This window comes from Echinops telfairi, unplaced genomic scaffold (genome assembly GCF_000313985.2).
Source record: "Echinops telfairi isolate 266 unplaced genomic scaffold, ASM31398v2 ScPeMD7_7474;HRSCAF=8512, whole genome shotgun sequence".
Lineage (NCBI taxonomy): Eukaryota > Metazoa > Chordata > Mammalia > Afrosoricida > Tenrecidae > Echinops > Echinops telfairi.
This window is the reverse complement of record NW_022111378.1, coordinates 4,112,157-4,137,104: the sequence shown is the minus strand read 5'-3', so window position 1 is coordinate 4,137,104 and position 24,948 is coordinate 4,112,157. Positions and strand designations below refer to the sequence as shown.

General features: G+C 38.2%; 1 protein-coding gene and 1 long non-coding RNA gene across 4 annotated transcripts in view; both read right to left on the bottom strand.

Annotated features, from left to right (window-relative positions):
• Positions 1-24,948, bottom strand: part of GRM7 (glutamate metabotropic receptor 7) — a 1,182,365-nt gene that overhangs the window by 66,495 nt on the left and 1,090,922 nt on the right. For 2 of the 3 annotated variants that reach the window (XM_004714110.2, XM_045285644.1), the window contains exons 9-10: positions 21,386-21,632; positions 15,041-15,132 (exon numbers count right to left, since the gene is read on the bottom strand). In XM_004714110.2, coding sequence (XP_004714167.1) covers positions 15,062-15,132; positions 21,386-21,632 — 318 coding nt within the window. In that variant the 3' untranslated portion in view covers positions 15,041-15,061. The remainder of the gene's footprint in view (positions 1-15,040; positions 15,133-21,385; positions 21,633-24,948) is intronic. The other variant, XM_004714111.3, reaches the window with a different exon arrangement.
• On the bottom strand, positions 1,264-4,922 carry LOC123521175. Its single transcript, XR_006679645.1, has 3 exons — positions 4,768-4,922; positions 4,509-4,662; positions 1,264-1,363 (listed from the first exon to the last, which is right to left on the bottom strand). It is a non-coding gene; the product is annotated as an uncharacterized LOC123521175 (long non-coding RNA).

Below are 24,948 nucleotides of genomic sequence, written 5' to 3'. Positions count from 1 at the left end.
CTGTGGCTGCTGTGGTAACAGTTACAACAGCACCTTTTTCAGGGAGGCAGTGGCAGCTGTGATCGTTGTTATTGATATTATTACTCTGTCTTGATTGAATATCATCAATGTACTCTCTTATGGACATTCTCTGATGGATCTAAAATAACTTGTTGATTTAAGATTGGGGCATTTTACTGGGAGATAATGGGAGAAATGACTTCCAAGCTTCTTACATGTCAATCCAGCAATGAGAGGTGCTTTCTGATGTGTTTTAACTTCCTCTTCTGTTAGTCTGCATACCAGTCCGGAGAGTCTCTTGAGAGAAGATCTTGAAATAGCTTCTCAGAGTTTTAACAGAGGGCTAGATATGACTTTCTGGGTAAATGGTAGATGCCACTTGTCCAATCTGCCCAAATAATTCACTTTAAATTCCTCATTTTAGAATCCTGGGAAACACTTTGCTGTAAGCGATAACCATCACATCAGCACTCTATTGCAAGTGTTGATTATTAGGTAATATTAAAGAAAAAAATAAAAGAGTTCTTCTATGCTCCAACCAGGATCCCATGTTACCGAATTTCCTATGTTATTCAGATGTTCATCCTGGATGGAGCACAGGAGAACTCTTTGATGAGTTCCAGCACATAGTAACAGCATGGACAAATATATTTGAATAGTCACTCTGCTAGACCTCTGACTAGCATCTAACATTATTGTGGTAAAAAAAAAATGCAACCAAACATTAATCAATTCAACAATTTCTCCATTGATTAACATCCATAAAACTTTCCATGTTGTACCACCACCACCTCTCTCCTTGTCAAAAATTTCCACACGCACCATTGTAAATGGAATGTCCCCTAAACAAACACTTGGTTTAAATTAGACATATAAACAGACATATGCATTTCAACAGATTTCTTAGTGGTACATGTTGCCATTGTAAGATTTCAAAATGGATGCCCAGAACTTTCTTAAGTATTTTGAGCACTAACAAATAATAAGAATGTTATGTAAACAAGACCACGATGGTAAGTATGCTTAAAGTATTTCTGCTTCCAATTAAGAAATAAGTGCTATGCCATGAAACGTAAATGGAAGTTCAGTGCCTTTAACTTTGGTTTCTCTGGTACCTCATTCAACATTGAACATATGGTGCTCCATCTTTGGAGTTTCAAACATGGTCAATACTAAGTATGTAGACAGAAACGGAAACGCTGGACTGCTAACTTTAATCTGAAAGCTTTTCAGGGTTTTTCAGACAGAAATCAGATGCTGATGACTGCTTGCCACTGTCAAACTTTATTGTGTGCATTACAGAAAGACAATAGGTACAACAAAGGTCACATGATAGAACAGGTTGAATTCTCCGAAATCTTCCCTGGAGAAACAAAAACAGAAAGGTCCAATTAATTTAAGGTGACATAGGAACATCAATGACAAGTACATTTGAATAATTACCCTGCCTAAGTTCACATGTCATTATTGTTTTGGTAAAAACAAACCCAATAAAACATTCACAAATTCCACAATTTCTACATCCGGTAGCATTCATTTCATTTCTCGTGCTGTGTCATCATTTCCATTATCCTTTCCCAAATAATTGCATACCCATCAACATAAATGTCATGTCCCCTAGACAAAAGTTTGAGTGTTTTATTTAATCTTCAAAATAACCTCATGAGGTTATATTTTACAGGTGAGAAATGGCCTTTCTGAAAGTCAATATTTTTACCTTGTGGGCCTAAATAATAGTCTCATATACATATATTTATCCTATTTCACTCTTTTCCTTTAAATGAGGGTATAAAACAAACCCCCTGGGGATATAATTTTCCTTACTGACTTAAGCCAGAAGAGACTAAGAATCCAGAAGGACCAGGAAGATACGGATCATCTCAAGGTTGCATGACAGTAGACCGAGACCTTTCTCCTATCTGATAGCTTTAATATCTTCCTTATATATGAGCCCACAGTAAAACTTTTAATGAGCCAGGATATCAAAACTTTAGTAGAATTTCTCCAACTATTCTGGAATATGGAGAGAATATTACAGGCATATGATGAGAATCATACACGTTGAAGTCCCCATAAACTGATAAGATATCTCATATTCATTAAATTCATTGATAAGCTCGGTCAAGTTTTTTTAGACCCCTCAGTAGGATGGGGAAAGCCAGTTGCCTGGCACAATTGTCTGACTCACTGGCAATCCCAGATAGTCAACTGCAGCTTCACATTTACCTGAATAGAAGCAGCAGCTCAAGACTCTGAGTTTGGGCAAGCCATGAAAAATTGAAATGCAAATGAAATTTGCAAACATGACAAAAACCAGGGAAAAGGGAATTAAGTTCCTAGAACAGAAATCCAGCATTTTTCATGCTAAGACTAGCAGGCTGGCTTAATCACATTTTCAGTTAACACTGATGATAATGACCCTGGTGGCCAGATTCTGTATTTAGCTTTGCAAAAGCAGGGAGCAAAGGTGAAAGAGATAAAACTGTGCTGAGAATTATCTTTCCATATTTCTGTGCCACACAAATGTCACTTTAGCATGGGCAAATTGTCTCCTGAGATCGATTTCCTTTGCTTATCCTCTCATAGAAGCCCTAGTGGCACAATGGTTAAAGTACTCAGCTGCCAGACGAAATGTTGGCTGTTCAAACCCACTAGCCACTCTGTGAAGAAAGACTTAACAGCATCAATGCGTAAAGACTAAAGCTTTGAAAACTCTATAGGGCAGTTCTACTCTGTCCTATACGGCAGTTACGGGTTAGAATAACTCAACAGCAACGCGTTTGACATATTAGCCACAAAAGTGCAAAAATAGGCTCAAACACCTGAAAGATCACAAAGACTGTTTAGTACAGAGTATTCTTTCACCCCGGGACACAGAAGGTCACCACCATAAGCCAGAGACAACATGACAGCTAGTAACAATAGTACTTAGTAATAATCCTAACTGAAGAGAATGATAAGTGCTGGTTATTCAAACTAAAAGACTGTTGTCTATTCCATTCAATTTTAGAACTGTTTTCGAAAGGACTATAGCCAGAAGACATGAGTTCAAACATCCACTGTGACACTTATTAGAGTGTATCACTGGGTACGTCACTGTTCCAAGCCTCAGTTTCCTCATATGGCAAGTGGGGACCACAAGACCTACCTTAATAGATGGATAAACACAATACATTTTGTATCGGTATGGCTTGTCTGAAGTAATTATGATTATCATCATTATTATTATAAACATTACTTGTGTTATTATTATTATTAAGTTCTTAGAAAATACTATAGAAGGCTGGGATAAATTATCTATTTGATAAATATCAATTATCAAAGTGCCAGTGAAGTTCTCTGAGAAATTTTAATTGATTTTGTTATTATATCCTGATCACAAAAGAAAACCAAATGTGTTTTTTCAATAAAAGACTAAGGAACTCTGTTGCACTTAGTCATTACTCTACTGCTCAAATAATTCCCTAGAACTATTATTTTTATTTAAAATGCTCTTCAGTCTGTCAGCCCGCCTGGAGTGGCCTGTCGAAGTTCATCATATGGAGAGGCTCATAGATCAGGTTATATGAGTTTACCTGTCTCACAGAAGCCTTGCTGAGTGACAGATAGTCTTCTCTGTCTATTTTGCTGAGCACAAAGACTATTAATGATCCATCAAAAGACCATACTGACCTATCTCAAAAATAGAGCTTGTTGTAACTAGAGAAAAGATTGCCTGATTTCATCTGAAATCTAGATGTCATCTCTTCTAACTCTGGTAGTTAATGGTCAACAAAATGTAATTATATATATATGTGTGTGTGTGTCTATATATCTATATCTATATATAAATATATATGAGGAGAGTCAATAGAATAAAGCATAAGCAGAGGGATGAGTATACATTAACAATGCTACCTATCACATTCATAATCCTTTACAAAGGAGGGCTTTTATACACATAATTCCATGCTGACTCTATTCCTCAAAAAAAGTTTACTCACATTTAATGGACTAGGAAAAGGAAGATAATCATTTTGTAAAACCCAAACAAAACCAATGTCCTTGAGTTGATTCCGACTTCTGATGACCCCATGTGTGTCTGAGTTGAACTTTTCCAAAGAGTTTTCCATGATTGAAAGTAGAACACAAAGCCATTTTTGGAGGTACCTCTGAGTGGACATAAGGAAGTGGGCTGCTAACTGCAATGTAAGCAGTCAAAACCACCAGCCTTGGGACAAGAATAGGGCTTTCTACTCCCTTTAAGTATTATAGACTCAGAAGCTCACAGGGGCAGTTCTCTTTTGCCCTATAGGGTCTATATGAATCAGAAGGGATGACTTCAATGGATTTTGTGTTTGGGGGCTTAGTAAACTGAAACCCCCAATCTTTTGGTTTGTAGCTGAATACTTAACCATTTTTACCAAATTCAACTTATCACAAATCACATGGGTACATTTTTTCTTATTCTTGGTGAGAGAAAGAACAGCACATGCAAGGCCACAGTCAATATGTGGAACAGCACTTACCATAAGTGGAATTGGTTATTCGTATCATGATGTTCTAAATGTTTGGATCAGCATATCAAGAGTAACCTTCGGAGATCTTTTCTCGATCTTCTTTGTATCAGGTAGTTTTGGGTTTTTTTTAAACCAGGTAGTAGTCTTTGTATCAGAGACTCCTCTGAAAGAGGGTAGAGATGTAATGAGGCTTTAAAACTAATAATAATTTTGAAAGCAAAAAGGATAGGTAAAACCATATATTTAGTCCATATAGAAAAATAATTACCTTTGATTCCAAGAGCAACTTAATTTAAAATGCATCCAATTTCCATTGTACATCCAGCGGGGAAAATATTCTGTGGAGTTGAGATATGTCTTTAGTAGGCAGAAACGAAAGTCACCATTACTTGAGTTCTGGGAACTTTGGATTGAATTGGTGTCCTCTCAAAATACCTGTGGTTTGAAGTCCATATGTGAAATGGTTTCCTTTGATATGTTAATAAGGATTCTTGCAGGCTGTGTCTCCAGCCGACCTCTTGTGAGATTTAAATGCAGCAGATTAGGCAAGCAGAGGCAAGGAGACATAGAACAAAGACATATCCCAGGAACAACACCAAGAAGACAAAATAGAAGAGGTCAAGAGAAGGACAGTCCCCAAGAAGTGACTGAGTGAAAAGGCTTTCCCCTAGAGCCAGTGCCCCTTGTTTGGGACTCTTAAACAGAAAGAAAAAAATCTGTCTGTTTGGGTTATCCACTTGTGGAATTCTGTTATGGCAGCACTAGATAACTAAAATAGACCTTGGTGCCAGAAGTAACAAATACTTACAATAGGGAAAGATTTGGGGAATTGAATAATGGGTGGAGGCTAGAGGATTTTCAGGTGACTAATAGTAAAAACCTTGATTGCTGAGAAAAGAATGTTGATATAATTATGGGCATCAAGGGCACAAAAGGAAGTGAGGGCAGCTATAGACAAAGTCCCCTTCAAGACAGAGAACAGCTATGGTCCCAGCAAGAGGAGGCTGCTAGAATGTGGACATTGAATCTGCTTCTGGAAAGGCTTAAAAAGGAAATGATAAACATGTGATTGGAAAATGGAGGAAAAGGTACACTTTTATGCAGTGGTCAAAGACCTTGTCTGAATTATGTTCAGAAGTTTGGTAGAAGCTAGAAATTGCAAGTTATGAAATTAGATATTTGCCTGAAGAGGTTCCTAACCACGATTGTGAAGGAGCCATGTGCAAAATGCAAGACGAAAGAGATGGACTTAAAAATGAGCTGCACAAAATAAAAACATGAAGATCTGGAGGATTCTGTTGAATAAATTAAGGACACATGTCCTAGAATTCACCAAGACATGGCTACAGGCTATTTTGTTAAAGAGATTTGACTGATGGATCTAACCATCTACCATAGCAGCAAAACCATGGGAGGAAAAGAACATTGTCTCTTACAATTCTACAGATCAAAGTAGATACAGCTACTGTTCTCCAAGGCAAGTACAATTCCCAGAGCTGTTGAACAACAGCCTAACTGTTGGAAGCAGAGTCTTCTCAGTTTCTAAATAAGAGCGTCACCATCTCCTTTGCCTTAATTGACACAGTCACAGCCTCCTAGATTTGAGAGTCAGAGCTTTGCCAACTCAGTTGCACAATGTGTGGCTAGCATTACAGTGTGCTAGGGTAATGGGGCTGTTGTCTAAAGGCAAGGGGCTGGGGTTTGCCATGCCCAAGCTATAAAAGAACTGGACCTACCATTGATTAGCTCATCAATCAGATATACTAGGAGAATGGGACCTCCAAAAATGGAGGGTGCTTTTCCAGTGATCCCGGAAGGTATAGCTAAGTCCTAGGGTCAATGTGCCTTAATTTAGAATCCATAGGGGAAGGTCAATACCCACAGGCTATAAAGTGGGACAATTGCTGAGACTGTCTCAAAGAAGAATGATTTTGAAGTCATGAGAACCTGATATCCCTTCTTCACCTCCAATTTATTCCACTTGTAATGGAGATGCCTGCCTGTGCCTATTCTACTATTGTATTTTAAAAACATTTAACTTGTCTAGATTTCACAGGATCGTATATGACTCAGATGATTTTGAAGATAAGACTTTGGATTCGGCGTTGATTTAAGACTCTGAGCATGATGTGATAGGGTAAATGTGTTCTGCATGTGGCAATAACAAATTATGGGAAACCATAGAGTGGAATGTTATGGATAATATTATTTCCCTCCAAAATATGTGTTGCAAGTCTTAGCCCCATTTGGGAAATTAATAAAGATTGTTTTGCAAAATTTATGAGGATATATGTATGGTATAGCTTGAGTCAATCTCTTTGCATTCATTAAAAGAAGATTAGGCATAGAGACATAAACAGAGATGGTAGAAGATGGAAACTATATGTGATAGGTAGTTTTATTGTATCAACCTGGCCAATGAACACACATGGGATTAATAAGGTTGCACTTTAATTGAAGGGCAAACAGATAAATAGCTCCGCGAGCCTCACCTTTCTTGGCTCATGCTCTTTGATGATCGGACCAGTATGCAGCTGCCTTAGCTAGTTCTCTGCCTCAACTTTCTAGCTACACTACTTGTGGGACACCAAACTTATGGATTATGTCACTATAGTTTGAGGTTCCTTTAAGACCTGCATCACCACACTGCTGGTGTATACATCACTTGAGCTGGAGACGGTCAGACCCTCTCATCTGGATGACTATTTGTGACCTGCCCTGCTGTTTGCTACCTGTGGCTGGATTGCCTGAATTGCTCTACAGAAGACTCAGCTGTCTGCTTCCTTGACTTGCACTCAGCAGCCCTCATGAGTTGAAGGACTACCAATGTATTAACTCTCTCAAGGAAGTGAGTTACACTGAGCCATTTGTGTGCTCTGTAGATTAATTAGCTGTTTATTTCTTATCTATCCATCAAGCTATCATATATCTATCTATAAAATCTTAAGTGTCCTGGTTTTGTTTCTCTAGAGAACCCTGTCTAACACACTGTACTACCTGAAGATCATCAGGGAGTACAAGAATTGAATCTGAAGACAAGGACCTAGAGCCAACAGAGAGCCAAAGTTTTCCCTGAGAGCCAGCACCTGAACTGGGAATTTCAAGTTCCCAAAGAATCAGAAAATAAATTTCTGTTTGTTAAAGTCATTCACTTGTGATAATTCTATTATAGCCGTACTAGATGAATAAGACAATGCTCATTCATAGTAAGTAGTAAAGGATGCAAGATTTCAGATTCAGCAACCTTGGTTACGGCACACTTTTTTTTTTAAATGAAAGTGATTTGGGGACAATAAAAGACAAAATCTTTAAAAACTGAAAAGCACTCTATAGGAAAATTCGCTCAACAACTAGGTTTTGTATGTCCCAACTTAAAAATTCTAACCATTTAAAGGAAGTGTTTAGGATCCATTCCCAAAGGAAATTTTCAAATTCATGTGCCTCCTGAAAGAAAAAATAGTATAGATATTTATAGTCCATGAAAATCAAGCAATAGCATGAAGCCTTTCTGATTTTGTACTGGGGTTTAGCTTAATCAAAAAGATGCAGATTCTAATAAACACAGAGGTAGTGGGGATTATACAGTTTAGGGAATGTCCACAAAAGCATAGTATGTTCTTGACGTCTGTGACATTAGGGTCAAAGGCTGTGAATTGAAAGACTTGATCTGGAAAAATACAATCCCACATGCTGAGATTGTAGCCTTTGTCTTTTCTAATTACTAATAACTAATTATTCACTTAATAAATATTTGCCTTCCTGGGGTTGCAGACAAGGAATCCTGATGGAGCAATTCTCCTCAGTAACCATGCATGCCATGAGTCAGAACAGATAGAACATCAACTTTAAAGTTCTTCCAGGAGCTGTTTGATAGGAGCCTGCCATCAGAGGCATGATAGTCTGCTCATTTCATGACGATTTTCTGAGAAACTAGTATTCATAGACAGTGTGCTAAAGGTGAAAAGACAAAGCACCCAGGTCCCACAGTTGCAGTTTGCTTCCCAAGGGCCATCGTCAATACTATTAGCCTCAGAACCCAATATTTCCAGCTCAGGGAAGTGCTTTCTAGACCCAGAACACACCGTCCTCTTTTGTACTACACCTTCTTTGAAGATACCATCCTCTGTCTTGAGGGCAGGCTGCCTAGAGCTCTTCATCTTTTAAGACCAGCTCAAATAAAACCACTTGACACTTGGATGATGCTCTCCCACAAAGAAAAAGAAATAAAGAAAAACTTGATAGTACCTGGTGTATCATTCACAGCACCCCTATCTTAGGGTTGCTTACCTAAGAGTCTTCCATCAGTTCTGAGCACATTGTCCACTTGTGCCGCCTGGACATCATCACCTCAGGGCTGACCCCAGGGAGTGGTGCTTGGAAAAACCTTAAGAACACGCTTGTGGTTCACAAATTGTGGCCAGTCGGTGCTGTGCAGTCCTTCAACTTAAAACTTGATACCATTTTCAGAAACTTGAGGCATGATGCATCTACTTCTTTTAGGCTAGGAACTGGCACAATGACAAGCTAAGCGAACTTTCACCCCTCTTTTCCTCTAAAATGATGGAAAATTGTCACCGGTTTTTGAGGCTGCTGTGATATCAAACTCTGATGAGAGAAATGATAGTGTTTCACTGAGTTCTCACTCACTGCCATTGCGTCGATGCCGACTCATAGAGACTATATAGGATGGTGTAGAACTCCCCTGTGAGACTGACACTCTACAAGAGTAGAAAACCCCATCTTTTGTTTTTTTGTTTATTTTTATTTTTAAAATCCTTTTATTGGGGGCTCTTACATGTCAAGCACATTTGCACATATGCCACCATCATCATTTTCAAAGCATTCTCTTCCCACTTGAGCTCCGGATAACAGGTCCCCATTTCTTCGCCCTTCCTCTCCCACCCTCCCTCCCTCCTGAATCCTTGATAAGCTATAGATTATTTTTTCCATATCTTACATCATCCTCCATCACCCATCACCCACTTTTCTGATATTCGTCCCCCTTGGAGGGGGTTCTAGATTGATCCTTGTGATCGATTTCCCCTTTCTCCCCCCACCTTCCCCTAATCCTCCCAGTATCTCTACTCTCCTTGATGGCCCTGAGGGTTTTATCTATCCTGGATTCCCTGTGTTGTGGGCTCTTATCTGTAGCAGTGTGAATGTTCTTGTCTAATCCAATCTGTAAGGTAGAATTAAGGTCATGATTGTGAGGTGAAGGAAGCACCAAAGAGGAAAGTTGTGTATTTCATCAGTGGCCCCTCTGTGAGGGGATGTCCAATTGTCTACAGATGGGCATTGGGTCTCCACTCCATTCCCCCCCACCCCCCTTCACCTTGGGTATGGCTTTATTCTGGGTCTTAGATGCCTGATACCTGATCTCCTAGACACCTCATGATCACACAGGCTGGTGTGCTTCTTCCATGTGGGCTTTGTTGCTTCTGAGCCAGATGGCCGCTTGTTTATCTTCAAGCCTTGAAGACCATAGATACTATATCTTTTGATAGCCGGCACCTTCAGTTTTCCTCACCACATTTTCTTATGCCCCATCTTTCTTACGCAGAAAGAAATATACCCTAAAGACTTAGCTGTATTTATTTTTAAGGTGATTCAATATAAAAAAAATAGCATACAGGCTTTGCGATGGTATATAAAAAGTTTTCAAAGTGGGTCTCAAATTCGTCTCCATTCAGAGATATCACACCAAATGTTCTAGAGGAGGGAAGGTCTCAATATGATACAAAATTTAGGATTTAATCATCCCACACATAATTCTATTACAATCATTATAAGAAAAAGTGATTATTACTTTTATAACTTCATTTGGAAAAAATAGAGAAATCAGTGCATTTGTTAGGAATGTAAAAACATGACTCAAAACAGTTAAGTATCTATAATTTTAAGGCTGAATTAAGCTTTGCAATGTTTTTGTTTTAATCAGGACACCATCATATGATGACAAAATTTACTTTCTAATAAAAAAACCTGTTTCCTGAACTGGTGATGATGCCAGATTAAAAGTGCTTTTATGACTGAATTGTCTTTCAATATAAGTATTATTAGATTGATACTCTGCAGAATTTTAAAACTGATACACATTTAGAAAAAAGAGACAGGAATTTGGAAGAGGATAGTGGAGATGGTTGTGTGATCTGAAGAACATAATAGGTGCCACTGAATTGTTCATGTAGAAGTTGTTGAATTGGCTTGTATTTTGTTGCTTAGATTCTTTTTTTATATAATTATTTTTTAATCATTTTATTAAGGGCTCATACATCTCTTATCACAATCCATACATACATCAATTATGTAAAGCACATTTGTACATTCATTGCCCTCATCATTCTCAAAACATTTGCTCTCCACCTACGCCCCTGGCATCAGCTCCTCATTTTCCCCTCCCTCCCTGCTCCCCCCTCCGTCATGAACTCTTGATAATTTATAAATTATTATTTTGTCATATCTTGCCCTGTCCTACATCTCCCTTCACCCACTTTTCTGGTGTCCATCCCCCAGGTCACATGTAGATCCTTGTAATCTGTTCTCCCTTTCCAACCCACCCTCCCGCTACTCTCCCAGTATCACCGCTCACACCACTGGTCCTGAAGGGATCATCTGCCCTGGATTCCCAGTGTTTCCAGTTCCTATCTGCACCAGTGTGCATCCTCTGGTCTAGCCAGATTTGTAAGGTAGAATTAGGATTATGATAGTGGGTGAGGAGGAAGCATTTAGGAACTAGAAGAAAGTTGTAGATTTCATCGTTGCTACACTACAACATCTCCTCCCTGTGACACTTCTGCAAGGGGATGTCTAGTGGTCTAGATTCTTATAATAATTAAAAAAACAAAGCTGTGAGCAGGTCTGCCTATTTTTCTGATTCTTTTTCTATAGTATTTCTCACAGGAAAGTTTTTTGTTTTTTTTTTGAATGGAGTATTGCCTGACACATTTCAAACCAAGTAACATTTTGCTTTGGCTGCCTTTGAACCAACCCCCTTCCTTCGGCCACCCACCAGGAGATGTTTGATTTACTGTATACAATATGTCTGGATAGGACAGGGGCTTATAAGTTTTACTAGCATAATATTTTAGAATCATTATTGAATATACCATTTTTCCTTTACTATTTTCCCTCCTTGGAAACAAGCATATGAAAATGGATTTGTACACAAAGTTAAGCAATTCTTTTCACTTACTTCTCAGGCTTTCCAGTCTTCTTACGGACCCACCAGTGCAAGACACCTATTCTTGGAATAAGTGTTACTTGGATCGATTGCTTTTGCAATTGTTTTTAAATGGCTATAGAACATGATTCATTATTCTTAATTTGCAAAGCTGTCTTTAATATCCATTAGAACTGGTGAACAACCAATAAAAACCTGTGAAGTACAATGGTCTTATCAAGTAATTTGGCTTTATTCCTAAAGAGTATATCCTAAAAATATTTTTTGAAGTTAAAAATTTATTTACAATATTTTCATCTTCCACCACCAAAAGGCTAAAGCTAAAGGGATTTTTTCCCCTTCTCACTCTTTATTTAAAAAGTCATTTTATTGGGGGCTCGTCCAACTCTTATCACAATGCATCCATCCATCCATTGTGTCAAGCACATTTGTATATTTGTTGCCATCATTCTCAAAACATTTGCTTTCTACTTGAGCCCTTGATATGAGCTCCTCATTTTCCCCCTCCCTCCCTGTTCCCCCTCCCTCATGAACCCTTGATAATTTATAAATTATTATTTTTTTGTCATATCTTACATTGCCCAATATCTCCCTTCACCCACTTTTCTGTTGTCCATTCCCAAGGGAGGAGGTTATATGTAGATCCTTGTAATTGATTCCCCCTTTCTACCCCACCCTTCCTCCACCCTCCCGGCATCGCCACTCTCACCACTAGTCCTGAAGGGATCATCTGTCCTGGATTCCCTGTGTTTCCAGTTCCTATCTGTACTAAAGTACATCCTTGGTCTAGCCAGATTTGTAAGGTAGAATTGGGATCATGATAGTGGGGGGATGAAGCATTTAAGAATAAAGGAAAGTTGTATGTTTCATCGTTGCTACCCTGAACCTTGACTGGCTCATCTCCTCCTTGCAACCCTTCAATTAGGGTGTGTCCAGTTGCCTACAGTCTCCACTCTGCACTCACCCTCATTTACAATGGGATGATATTTTGTTCTTTGATGCTTGATACCTGATCCCCTCAACACCTCGTGGTCACACAGGCTGGTGTGCTTATTCCATGTGGGCTTTGTTGCTTCTGAGCTAGATGGCCGTTTGTTTATCCTCAAGCCTTTGAGACCCCAGACACCATATATTTTGATAGCCAGGCACCATCAGCTTTCTTCCACATTTGCTTATGCACACATTTGTCTTCAGTGATCATATTGGGAAAGTGGGCATCCACTAATATGATTTTTTTGTTCTTTGATGCCTGATACCTTGTCCCTTCTACACCTCATGGTCACACAGGCTGGTGTGCTTCTTCCATATGGGCTTTGTTGCTTCTGAGTTAGATGGCTGCTTGTTTACCTGCAGGACTTTAAGACCCCAGACAGCATATCTTTTGATTGCCGGGTACCATCTGCTTTCTTCACCACATTTGCTCATGCCCACATTTGTCTTCAGTGATTGTGTCGGGAAGATGTGCATCATGGAATGCCAATTTGATAGAACAAAGTGTTCTTGGATTGAGTAAGTACTTGAGTGGAGGTCCAATGTCCATCTGCTGCCTTAATACTAAAACTATAAATATATGCACATAGATCTATTTCCCCACCATCCTATATAAATATATTTACATGTATACATGCCTTTATTTAGAGCTCTATAAATGCCCTTTTCCTTCTAATTTTTTCCTCTATTTCCGCGAAAGGGAATTTTTTAATGGATTGTAATTACATATATCATTTTTTATGCAGAAAAAATTCCTTCTCATTTATTCTCAGGCATACTCATGTAAAAGGACCATTAAAGTGATGAGCTTCAGTGTTTTGACAAGCAGTTGTACTAAAAAAAAAAGTCAACAAAAAACTTTAAATCTCACTGGAATACAGTTTTATATTCACTGGGAGAAAAGAATGCCCTATTTGAAAACTAGGACAGATCATGTTACTAGGGGAAAAAGGAAATATTATGTGAACTTAAAAACCAAGTTGATAGCATCCATCTAAAAATCAACAGGAAATGTAATTACTCTTTGCATGTACTCTTGTCCTGTCTTCTAGGGCTAAGAGAATTTATTTATATAAATATATAAAATAAAAGACAAATATTATTTGCATTAAGAATATCATCTCAAAAACAAGAATGGGAAGAAACAGCAATTATCTGTAATAAATTCTCATATTGGCAGAAGAGAGACAAGACCGACCAGTACACATTGCTAAGAACTCTTCCAGGGACCCTTTTTCATGATACACCCTTCTGCCTGTCTATCTCTTGAAATCCCCTGTCCATGCCTATCTACCTTAAGTATAGTAGGAAGGTTAGAGGGAAACCCCAAAGGACTACTTTTCTCAAAGGCAAGACATGGCTTTCTTCATGTTATTTATATATAATTTCCCACATTTGGAACAACTGATTCTATTTGTGCAAGGATGCTCGCCAGTGCACATATTCCTTCTATTGTATACTAATATTGCTTAGTCTGCAATAAGGGAGTGATGATGTTGGTGAAAACAATACATTTCTCAGATTTTATATTCTTTAAGGGAAAAGTGCAATATAGTATTTAGGCATCGATGGTGAATCAGTTGTTATCCTGAGATTTCATTTACATATAAACTTCATACATTGCACATGCCTACTTCATACAACACATCTACTTCATACATTGCATGAGAATTTCCTCTAATCTGTTAGCCTAGATGCACTGGTATTCCTTGGGGAGAACCGTCTTCCTGGGCCCTTTCTATTCTGTGAAAAGACTCTAGCTCCTTCCCTATTTCCCTCAGGAAGAACTATGATCCCAAATCATCTTCAGCACATAATCAAACTAGCCAGCAAGCTCTTTTCCATTTCTCAGCTACAAAGTAATTACAATCTTGTGTTCAAGATGGGAAGGCCACAGGTTGATTCTTTGAATGAATATATTTCTGTGAGTTTATATATATATATCTTTGAATACATTTAATAAAAATAAATGTAACACATTTTTTACTATCCTTCTCAAACATCACCATTCTCTCCATGTATATTTTCTACATTGCCTCCTAAACTCAGAATGTGAAAGCATACATTTAAAAGTCATGTCTCACCACTTCGGTAGTTTTAAAGTCGATCATGTACCCGAGTGCATGATACAAATTATCCATCCTGGCTACTTATCTTTTTCAGGAAAGACAAACATGCACACACCTACACAGAAAACAAACCAGACACTGGACCAACTGGAGCTGCAGGCCATAAACTTATCAAATACATCACCTTGGAAAACACAGTTTTTCAAATAGATAGATTTATAGGTCATCATGCACAGTTTTGATGGAAACAGTTCTCACTCTCATGAACACACAAGCAGATAAAAATTAGATGGTTTTCTTACCTTTTGGAAAGCAGGCAAAAGCTATACTGTTGGTGGGATAGTGTACCAAGTAACAGACTTTTGTACACTCTTTCTTACAGGTGGTACACAGTCTACAGGAAAAGTAAATATATAGGTATGTATAAAATAAATGTGCACACAATATTCCTTTTTATTTTATTTTTCCTCTTAGGAGAAGAGGTTACAACAGAGATCATAGACATTACTCTCATTCTTTGGTATACCAGTTCACCAAAATTCAGGTACCTCTGAACATGGGAGTACTGGTGCCTTTGTGATTAAGGCAGTTGGGTTTACTTGCTTGTGTTGGAACAGCTGAAAGAACCAGCCTAGAAATACTAGACATTTCATATCTATCTGGTCATTCTTTTTTTTCCTGATAACTTCCTTTTCTCTTAGCCTAGTCCAGTTATGCTGACCAGCCTGCATGATTAGTCCAGAGGATGAAACAAGTAACAGGATGTTGAGCATGTTATAGATCCAAACAAATGAAGAAGCAAAACAAAACAAAAAATCGTAACAAATTAACACAGCATAGAAGTGTGGCCCAGAGTTTTCAAAGTTGGGTAGCCACATCCATTGTCAAGCAGTCTGGGTTGTATGTTTTTCTGTTGTTCTTTTCTTTTTAAAATCAAACACCTCCTCAGATTGACCATTCTATTAATTTACATACTAATTGTTGTATTTGAGAACAGCAGAGATGTTTATTATTTCCCTTAGAAGTATAAAATGGTCATAAAAGACACATCAGAATACAAAGTGCTATGTAAAATCTTTCCTTTTAAAGTTTACATGGTTGGTGTAAATGTCCACTCCTCCAACACATGATTCTTTGCCATACAATGGATTCACTGGCTGAAACCACTCGTTTACATTATGTATATCTCAGGTAGATTTAGTTTCCTACATCCAAGAGAAATTGGGTGCCCCAAGCCACCCACTTCCTTATTATTCCCAGTTATCATTGGCCTGCTTGGATAAATTCTCTGTAACTGGCCCAGCTAGTTGGGGTGTCATTCTCTCTGCCTATGAGCATTGGCTCAGAAAATGGTTGTTCATTTAGGACAAAGTTAGGTTACGGCCACCCAGCCCTCTGCACTGTGATACTCAATGAAGGATTGCGTCTGACCCGAGAATCATTCACCAAGCGTTTTCTGACTTTAACCAGTCAGTTAAGGTAGGCAGCAGTCTTTATTCATTGGGATCAATGAAGCCATGCCGAGTCTTGGGTAACAGTATCTATCCAACGGGAAACCAAAGTAGTGGCCATCAGTGAATCAAAGCCCAAGCACAATCAAATGGGCCAGTTTATCTGACCTCTCCATTTCCATGAACCTTCCAAGTAAGTATTGGAAAAGGTTCAGGGAAATGTGTCTCTATTTCAGAATGCAAGCTGGAGAACCAGAGATCAAGGAGACTTTCTTCTTAGAAAAAGATGTGGAATATGCACCATCTTGATAATATTGAAAGTTATCCAAATTAGGTGAAGCCATTCTGATGAACTAGCAATAGAACTTTTACTTGTATAAATAAAAACTCAATACTCAGTTTCACCCCTGTGCTTTCTTAGCTTGCTGTATTTCAATCTGACTACAGAGATCAGCAATATTGTTCAAATCCTGAAAATCTATTGTCAGTAGCATGTAGGTAAATTATAATTTTAAGAGGTAAATTATAATTTTGAGATTTACTCTTGATTTATTCAATACAGAAAGGAGTGCACTTCCAAAAACTGAAATTTAACTAGCGTAAAACCTGAGGAAAACTGAATTTTTTTGAGAAAGAAATCAAGCTAGTCGGAGCAGTTGTGTTTTTTGCTTTTGCCCAAATGGAGTCAATAAGCACATGTGCTGTTATGTAGACATGTAGCTGTAGTGCGGGCCTGGATGAGTAGAAGCACACATGCACCAGTTGGTGAACTGCAATGATGGAGCAGCGTTGGGTCAATGAGGACATCGAGGATTGAAATACACTGAGACTAAGTAGTGGAGAATAGCAATGAATAAGGAGACAAGACTGTTCCATTATTCAATTATACCTCACACTATGACCTTTACTCCCTCTCAGACACGTTCTTTCATAAAATAGTGTGAAGAATTTCCCCATCTGGAAGACATCAACTTTATTAAGTGTCTGGTCTTTGTTTTTGTTTGTTTTTGAACACAGGACTGAATTTAAATCCAGAAATCACCTTCAGAACTTGGAGTTTAGTTGAGCTATGTTAAATATTAAGTAGAAAGCAGTAATACTGTTTCTATCATCAGAACATTCTCAGTTTACATTAATAAAACATTTCCACTATTTCCTTTCCTCTATACATAAGGGGGATTCTAAATGTTAATGGGAAATTTTCAGTATCTTTGAATTCCATGTTTCCACCAAATTTTGGAAGCTCCCTTGTATTACTTTTGCATGACTAGGGACTGGTTTTGTGAATGTAATGATTGTCTATGTTATCACTATTTCCATATTGGTTGTTTATTATAGACACCTTAAATGATGATTTCTATGAATTCTTGTCTCAGACCAAATGGGGTCTATTTTAAAATAGACTTTGTCCCAGATCAGTATCAATCCTAAAATTTTGGAAACGGTTTCCAATGTGCACTTACATTAACTATCCTCCAGTGAAACCCCTGCCTGTTAGGGTGTCCTAATTTATAAGTGTGCTTTGCAATATAGTAGTAATAATCCACAGATGGCTGTTTAAATGGAAACTATTTAAAATGAAGTAAAAATCTACTTGTAGTTAATTGTCGCTGCACTGCACAGCAGAGATATGGGGCTTTTCCATCATTGCAGAAGCTTCTATCGAGTAATTTTACTTATGATAAAGCCTGTTGAATCCTCTCTGGAACCTTTGAAAGCTGGGTCATCAGAAATCCCAATGTTTGGAGGTACGTGAATCTACTCCTATAGTCCATCAAGTATTTAGTGAAAGTATACATAATTATATAATATTTTAGGGAATGTCTACACAATACCAAAAAAGTGAATTATACATTCATACATATATACAACCACTCCTCACTTATCAACATAGTTAAAACAAAAACACCAGGTCATTATGTGGTAATTGGTGTTGATGGAAAACGGAGACAGATTACATCAGATCACAAATGGAGGATGATTACTTCATTGCATAACTTCTAGGTTACATGATTACATAATTGTGAAGATATCTCACTATATAGATGCCAAACTACTGAGAATCAAGGCCCCAGGAATTGACATAAAAAACCTTAATTAGCACAGCCAACCTTAGTGCTGTCTCTTTCCCAGTCATTCATTACTTCCACATGTACACATTCATGTGAAAAGTTGTCACATGTTTTACTATTGTCATAATGGGTAATCTGAGAGAATAAGATAGCCTATAAGTGAAGAGTAGGCATATACATATATATTTTCAGCCTGCTTGTCAGACAAAGTCTCTATTGGATTTCATTGTTTTCTGAACTATGTGTTTTGGCTTTGTGTAGACACCAGAACAACAACAAAAACAAAATCAATAGTATTTCCACAAGGGAAAGGCACTAAGAGAATTCCAAGTGGAATCCTTACTGTGATTGGATTAGATATTAAAACAGTTGAATAATTGACATAGTAAGGCAAGGCCTTGATCTGGGCATCCTTCTTTGTTCTCAGGTGCCTCTTCTCTTTGTAGATAACAGAGCAAGCAAGAATATATTTCACAGCATGTTTAACTGAGCAACATGCCACCAAACACCCTTCTATTTTCCGTATACACGCTATACCAACAAAGGAGACAAAACTGATGTCTGCATTGAAATTATGACATGTCATTCATATCCTAGTAAACACAGCATCACTGAACTTCAGTTTAACCTCTGCTATATTCTGTGTGACTTTAGTTATGCCACTTAGTCTTACCAAGCCTCAGTTTCTTCAATGAGAATAATAATATCCAGTCTACAGAGTTCTTGGGAGTGTATAATAACTGTTTCATAGGAGAGTTAATGCTTGTTTCACAGGATAGTTAATGCTTGCACTAGTATTAACATTTTAACAACCACCATTTTGTCCCAAACAACTTCAACAAGAATTGAACCTAATAATTGAAAGTTAATAATTTAAATATTATACAATTGGATTACCTGTCCAGATTCCAAACTTATAAGTTAGCCATTTTTTTTCAATACATGTAGCATTTCGACCATTATTTCTGCTTATTAGTTATGAGCAGTATCTAGTTAAAATTGTGTGTTTGTGTGCTTAGAATAAGAAGCTCTAGCAGAGGTGAATATCAATATAAAATCCAACCTACTGACATGGCGTCAACTCGAACTCTCAATGGCTCTATGTCGGGTTTCTGAGGCTGTACGTCTGTCTAGGAACAGATAGCCTCACCTTCCTCCGAAGGAGAGGCTAATGGGGTTGGACTGCTGATCTTTTGGTTAACAGCCCAACACTTACCTGAGATTGTCAACAAGGCCCCTTAATATCAAATATGTGTCTGTTCATATATATATATATATGTATATATATGGGCGGGCTTTAAACATTTATGAAAGTTTCCATTTACTGTTAATTCCATTTTCCATGAATTTCTAGGTCACCTTATTTGTGTATATATAAATATTATATCTATTTACACAAAAATTCTAATGAAAATAGTTTTGAAATTCAGTTATAATTGTGGCCCAGTGTTCAGTATACTTTTACTGTCCTATCTACTCAAACTATTACACTGAAATGCACTTACGAATAAAACCATGCCATTTTTGTAATGGAAACAAATTAATATTTAATTGACACATTATTTGCTAGCTACATGCTATTAATGACCTAGATATTGTTCTATTTTATAAAGAAGATGCTGAGCTTCTGAAAGTTTCAGTAACTCTCCCCAAAGTCACACAGTTGGTACGTGGAGTGATTCAGATTTGAATTCAATTTTATTTTAACACAAAACCTCTCCCTATAACACTTTAAATAACATAAAAATTCCCCATTAAATTATCTTGTTCACAGTGGACCAGTTTCTTTGGAGACCCAGGAATATCGTCTCTGTTCCAATTCTGACTGTATTCTCTCTCCCTGTGCTCATTCTCCTCAGACCTGGACCAGAGCATTGGAAAGAGAAAGGGAACCTCACAGTGCTGCTCTTTGATGTTTATTATCTGTCTTTCGATTTTCAAAGTTTTCCATATTATTCCTTCTGCCAACCGTTCAGAAACATTACAGAAACAGGTAAGTCACAATCACAGAGCTTCACAAAGGGTTTGCCAGGACCAAGCCTGGTCGACTTATTCATTAAAAAAGCAAAAAAGTCTGCCTTACTTACAGGGTTAAAAAGATTGTCTTATTTAAAATAGACACTTCTTTCCTTGTGACATTACCTTTTTGGCTACAACAAAATCAGCTCATAAATTGAAAATAGAGTTTTGATGACTTAACAGATGATCTTAAAAACAGAAAATATTAAAAACAGAAAATACCATGAGGGTTGAAATCTGTTTCCAGTGATATACAATTGGTCAAGATATTCCTGGAACGTAAAATCCTATAAACTGTATTTTTATTTTATAATTCACTCTTACCACTATATTTTTAATAACTTTAGTAATTGGAAATTCAATGCCTGGGCTCATCTTGTTATTTGACAAAGTGGTGTACGCTCCTCTTATTCGGAGTCATTCAGTAAAGACTACCCAGAGTGCTGCAAACATTTCCTGTGGCATCTCCAGTCTGACATTTCAGCCCTCACTGCATCCCTAGGTTGGGTCTTTTTGGTGAAACCCTCCTGTGGTTCTGTGGTCCAGAGAGCGCGTGTGTGGTGCTGCTATTAAAGTGATCAGACTTGGTCTTGGGCCCTCGGGTGAAGGTTGCCTCGTCTTATTCAATATTGTGTGTGCATGGTTCTCCCGTCATCTCTGCTTAGTAAAGAGTAATAATCTTCTCCACATCCACTCCACAGTACAAATAAGTTATGCTTCAAAAGATCTTTTCTTCCTGCTGTTATAGCTCAATCAGGTGTGAAACTTCCAGTTTCCATCAAAGGAAGGGAACACAAAAGGTGTGGCTTGCACTCGCACACATATATTTATGTCATTGGAGATTTTAGCATCAACGTAAGGGGTAGGTTTTACACTTCTGAAGAAGAGTCACTAACGGCTTCTTTCCAACAGAGAAGAAAACAACAACAAAAAGGTCACAGGCATACACCCAGATGGAAGAGCAGAGTTTTGTATTTACCAAGGCAACTCAATTATGAGACCAAAATGGTCACAATCTTACTCCGAAAAAGTCAACCACATGCCAAATTTTCTAGAGCTTCCCATGCAAGCCTAGGTGAAATAACGGTGACAAAGATTTACTTACTGTTTGGGTCTACGTTTTCACAGAGTTCTGTCTTTGCTTCCCCATTGGGTCTGTCACTGGGTTTGTGTGAGAGTCGTGACGACATGGTGGCTGCTGTGACTACTGCCTTGAAGCTTCGCTTCCGTTTCTGGACATTGAGTTCAGGGTGGAAAATGATGATGTACACTTTCGGCATGTATAGCATCCCCAGAGCCACTGACGCACTTAGGTTCATGGAGATCGTAAGTGTGGTAGTTTGTATGTAGAGCTAGGAGACATAACACACAAGGCACTATTACAAATCAAATGACTGCATAGGGAGTCTGAACATTGAAAACAATGCCAAGAATGATTACCTGGCTCAGGAGGGAACGATTTGGGAGGAACAACCATCAAGTCCCAGGGAATTTGATAAAAAGGAAGACAAAATGACTGTATGTCTATTGGAAAGTTTATGCATGTATAAACTGATATAATGCCATTGGGAGAACCCATGTGCACCTTTCCCCTAGAGACGTGTCCTGCATGGAAGTGCACTGTGAAATTCACTTCCATGAAGTTCCTTTCATTAAGATTGCAGCTGAATGAGAAACATGAATATAGAAACTAATCTCAAGTAAGGGATGGTTTGACATGAACATATGCACTGTGTATACAACATATCACAGAAGGGTTAATACGCTATTATATCTTGCTTCTTAGAGATTTTGGGACATTACCTGAAGTCCTTATGACAACATATATCTCATTTTGTATTACTTTTCAACAACAGTGCACCTTCACCACAACCTAGAAAATAGTGAGTTGAAATCCTATCAAAATCCACTCCTTGCTTAATTATGCTTTATAAAACACAGTCCAAGGACCAAGTTCTGAGTACATTGGCTTGTCCATTTTTCTGTATGGTCAAACTGCTAATGGGATCTAAAACAACATTCCAACATTGCCTTATTTGTTAGTTTCGATGGTGCCCAAGACTGTCCATATCACTTCTTGCTTCCTGAAGAAACCGGGTCTCATGCATGGAAGGATTAAGGGCAACCATTTACTCGATGGCCAGTGTGTTAAATTATTACCATAGTGATGCAATTGAAAAATGACTGAAGATCAATACAGGAAAGTTGCAGACCATCTGCCTTGGTCCAGTTGTGTTTGGGAAGTGCTTTTTCATGATCTCGAACCCACCCCAACCCCACAGAGGCAGACATATTCCTATTTTAAATGCCATATAAATTACATTGGCTTCCGTAGGAAAAACTGATTTCTTGATATTCCAAAACATCTTCAGGAAGGGATGCCTGCTCATGTTCTCCTCTTTTCTCTAAGGCCATATTCTTTCCATCAGCTATGCTTCTTTCTACTACTGGCCTTTTATAAATGTGCTCTTTCTTTTTCTTGTTTACAATATTCCTTCTTTGCATTTGTAGAGAATCCATTTGGGGCTGCTGTTCTCATACTGCCTCTTCCTCAAGTCTAGGCCAGCTATCTACTCATATGTCCTCAAGAATTGTCCTTTGGTCATGGGTCTGTTTGTAATGATTCAGTTGTAGCTCCGATCATTTGAATGCCCACTTCTTTGAATAGGTCATGAGTTCCATGAAGTCAGAAACCCAGAATCATATCACTGTCTGTTCCCAGAGCCTCTTGCCATCTAGTCAATTCCAACTCATAGAGCTACCAAGCAGAGAACTGGTTCCTAAGGTTTCTGAGGCTGCAAATCCTTATGGGAGCAGAAGCCTCGCCTCTCTCATACAGCTCTTGTGAACTTGAACTGCTGACTTTGCAGTGAGCAGCCCAATGTGTAACCACCGACACCACCAGGTCTCCTTTGTGTCTGCAAATAATAGACACTTTATACATATGAATATATGATGAGTGAACCCACAGGTTTATATAATAGCCACCTTAATTCTATCTGTGATTCTTTCTCTAAATGGAAAGGAATTTACATTGGATATATTTGCTGCCTGGGCAACTCTGATCTTACTTCATCAAACCCAAGCCCCAGTGGAGAAATTAAGAGGCTTTGCTGTCTGGTCTGGAAGGAAAACAATTTTCCACAAATTTGAATTTGGAGGTATCTGAATAGCTAAAAGGAGCTGCCAGCTGCTAACTCCACAGTATGTAATAAATTTAAAATAGAATAACAAAACAATATTGAATTAATGATACCTCTTGATTTTGAATAGGATAGTTTTATAAAACTACCTTTTTTCTGATTAGAATACCTAAACGTATTCTAAGACATTTAAAGACTTTCGGATCTACTCTAGACTGTTAGTCTACACTCTTTGTGAAAGGCTTTTCATGGTCACAAAGGAACCCTGGTGGTGGTGTGTGTGGTGCGCTGGGTTGCTAACTGTGAGGCTGGTATTTCAAGCTCACCAGCTGTTCTGTGGGAGAATGACAAGGCTCTCTGGTTCCTTCAAGATTGACAGGCTTGGAACTCTTAGGGAACAGTGCCATTGACTCGACAGCAGTGGGTCTGGTTCCATTGCCAAAGAGCTTTCTAGTGCCTAGATAATGGGGCTTCTTTCCCTCATTAACAAGTGCTTCACACATCATGGTAAATCAGGATGAGAAAGAAATTGCAATACGTTGACCCATGTAATGTTCGGGTTTGTTTCTTCTGTTCATCTGTTGAAATGGCCAAATTTTGCACCTGAAGAAGTTATATAAAGGTTTTATTTTGTATGATTATTTTATGGAGTGCTTAATCTCATTATTCTCAAACTAGCATTCATCAGGTCTGTGTGATATTTTGTTTGGGGAAAAATGTGTGGTCTATGGAAACATTTCAGAAGTATGTGAAACTTCAAGATGAAGGTCATCAGCCAAATTCCTACCTGCAGAAATGCTCTCGACATAGGACAGTGGTTTACAATGAAGCGCTCGGGAGCTATTCTTTCTTAATTCAGTTTTTTTTTAACTGTGTCTGTGGTCTTGAGCAAGATCATTTTTCTCTTTATGCCTGAAAAAAATCATGCTTCATATATAAAATGAGGATGCTAATGATATCTACCTCATAATATCTTATTGGTGTTAAATGTGTTAAGGTTGGTCAAGGGTTCAGAGTAGGGTCTGACATGTACTTGTTGAATAAGTAATTGTGGAAAATTGGTGTGAAGATGTAAACCAGGGCTTACATCGGCAGTCTCTCTTAGGGTCATTCCACAGAGCTCCAAGATGGAAATATACCCTTCTTCCTTTAGCCTCCAAGGGGAGACAATGCGTATAATCCAGCTTTTCATCCCTCAGCTCCATTCAGTACGCTCTGTAAACTATTGTTGTGTTGTGTGTGTATGTGTGTTTTAGTTGCCTCGACTCATGACGATCCCATGAACCATCAAACGAAATATTGCCCAATCTTGCAGCATCTTCATGATTAGTTTTGCATTGGACTCCTGTGATCCATCGGGTTTTCAGTGCCTGATTTTTCAGAAGTAGTTCACTAAACCTTTCTTCCTAAGTTCATTTTAGTTTAGAAATTCCACTGAAACTATTAAAACAATATAGCAACATGCACCCCCCCGCCCCACACAACCTCAGTCAAATTTAGGCTTCATATGAGATACAGAACTAGA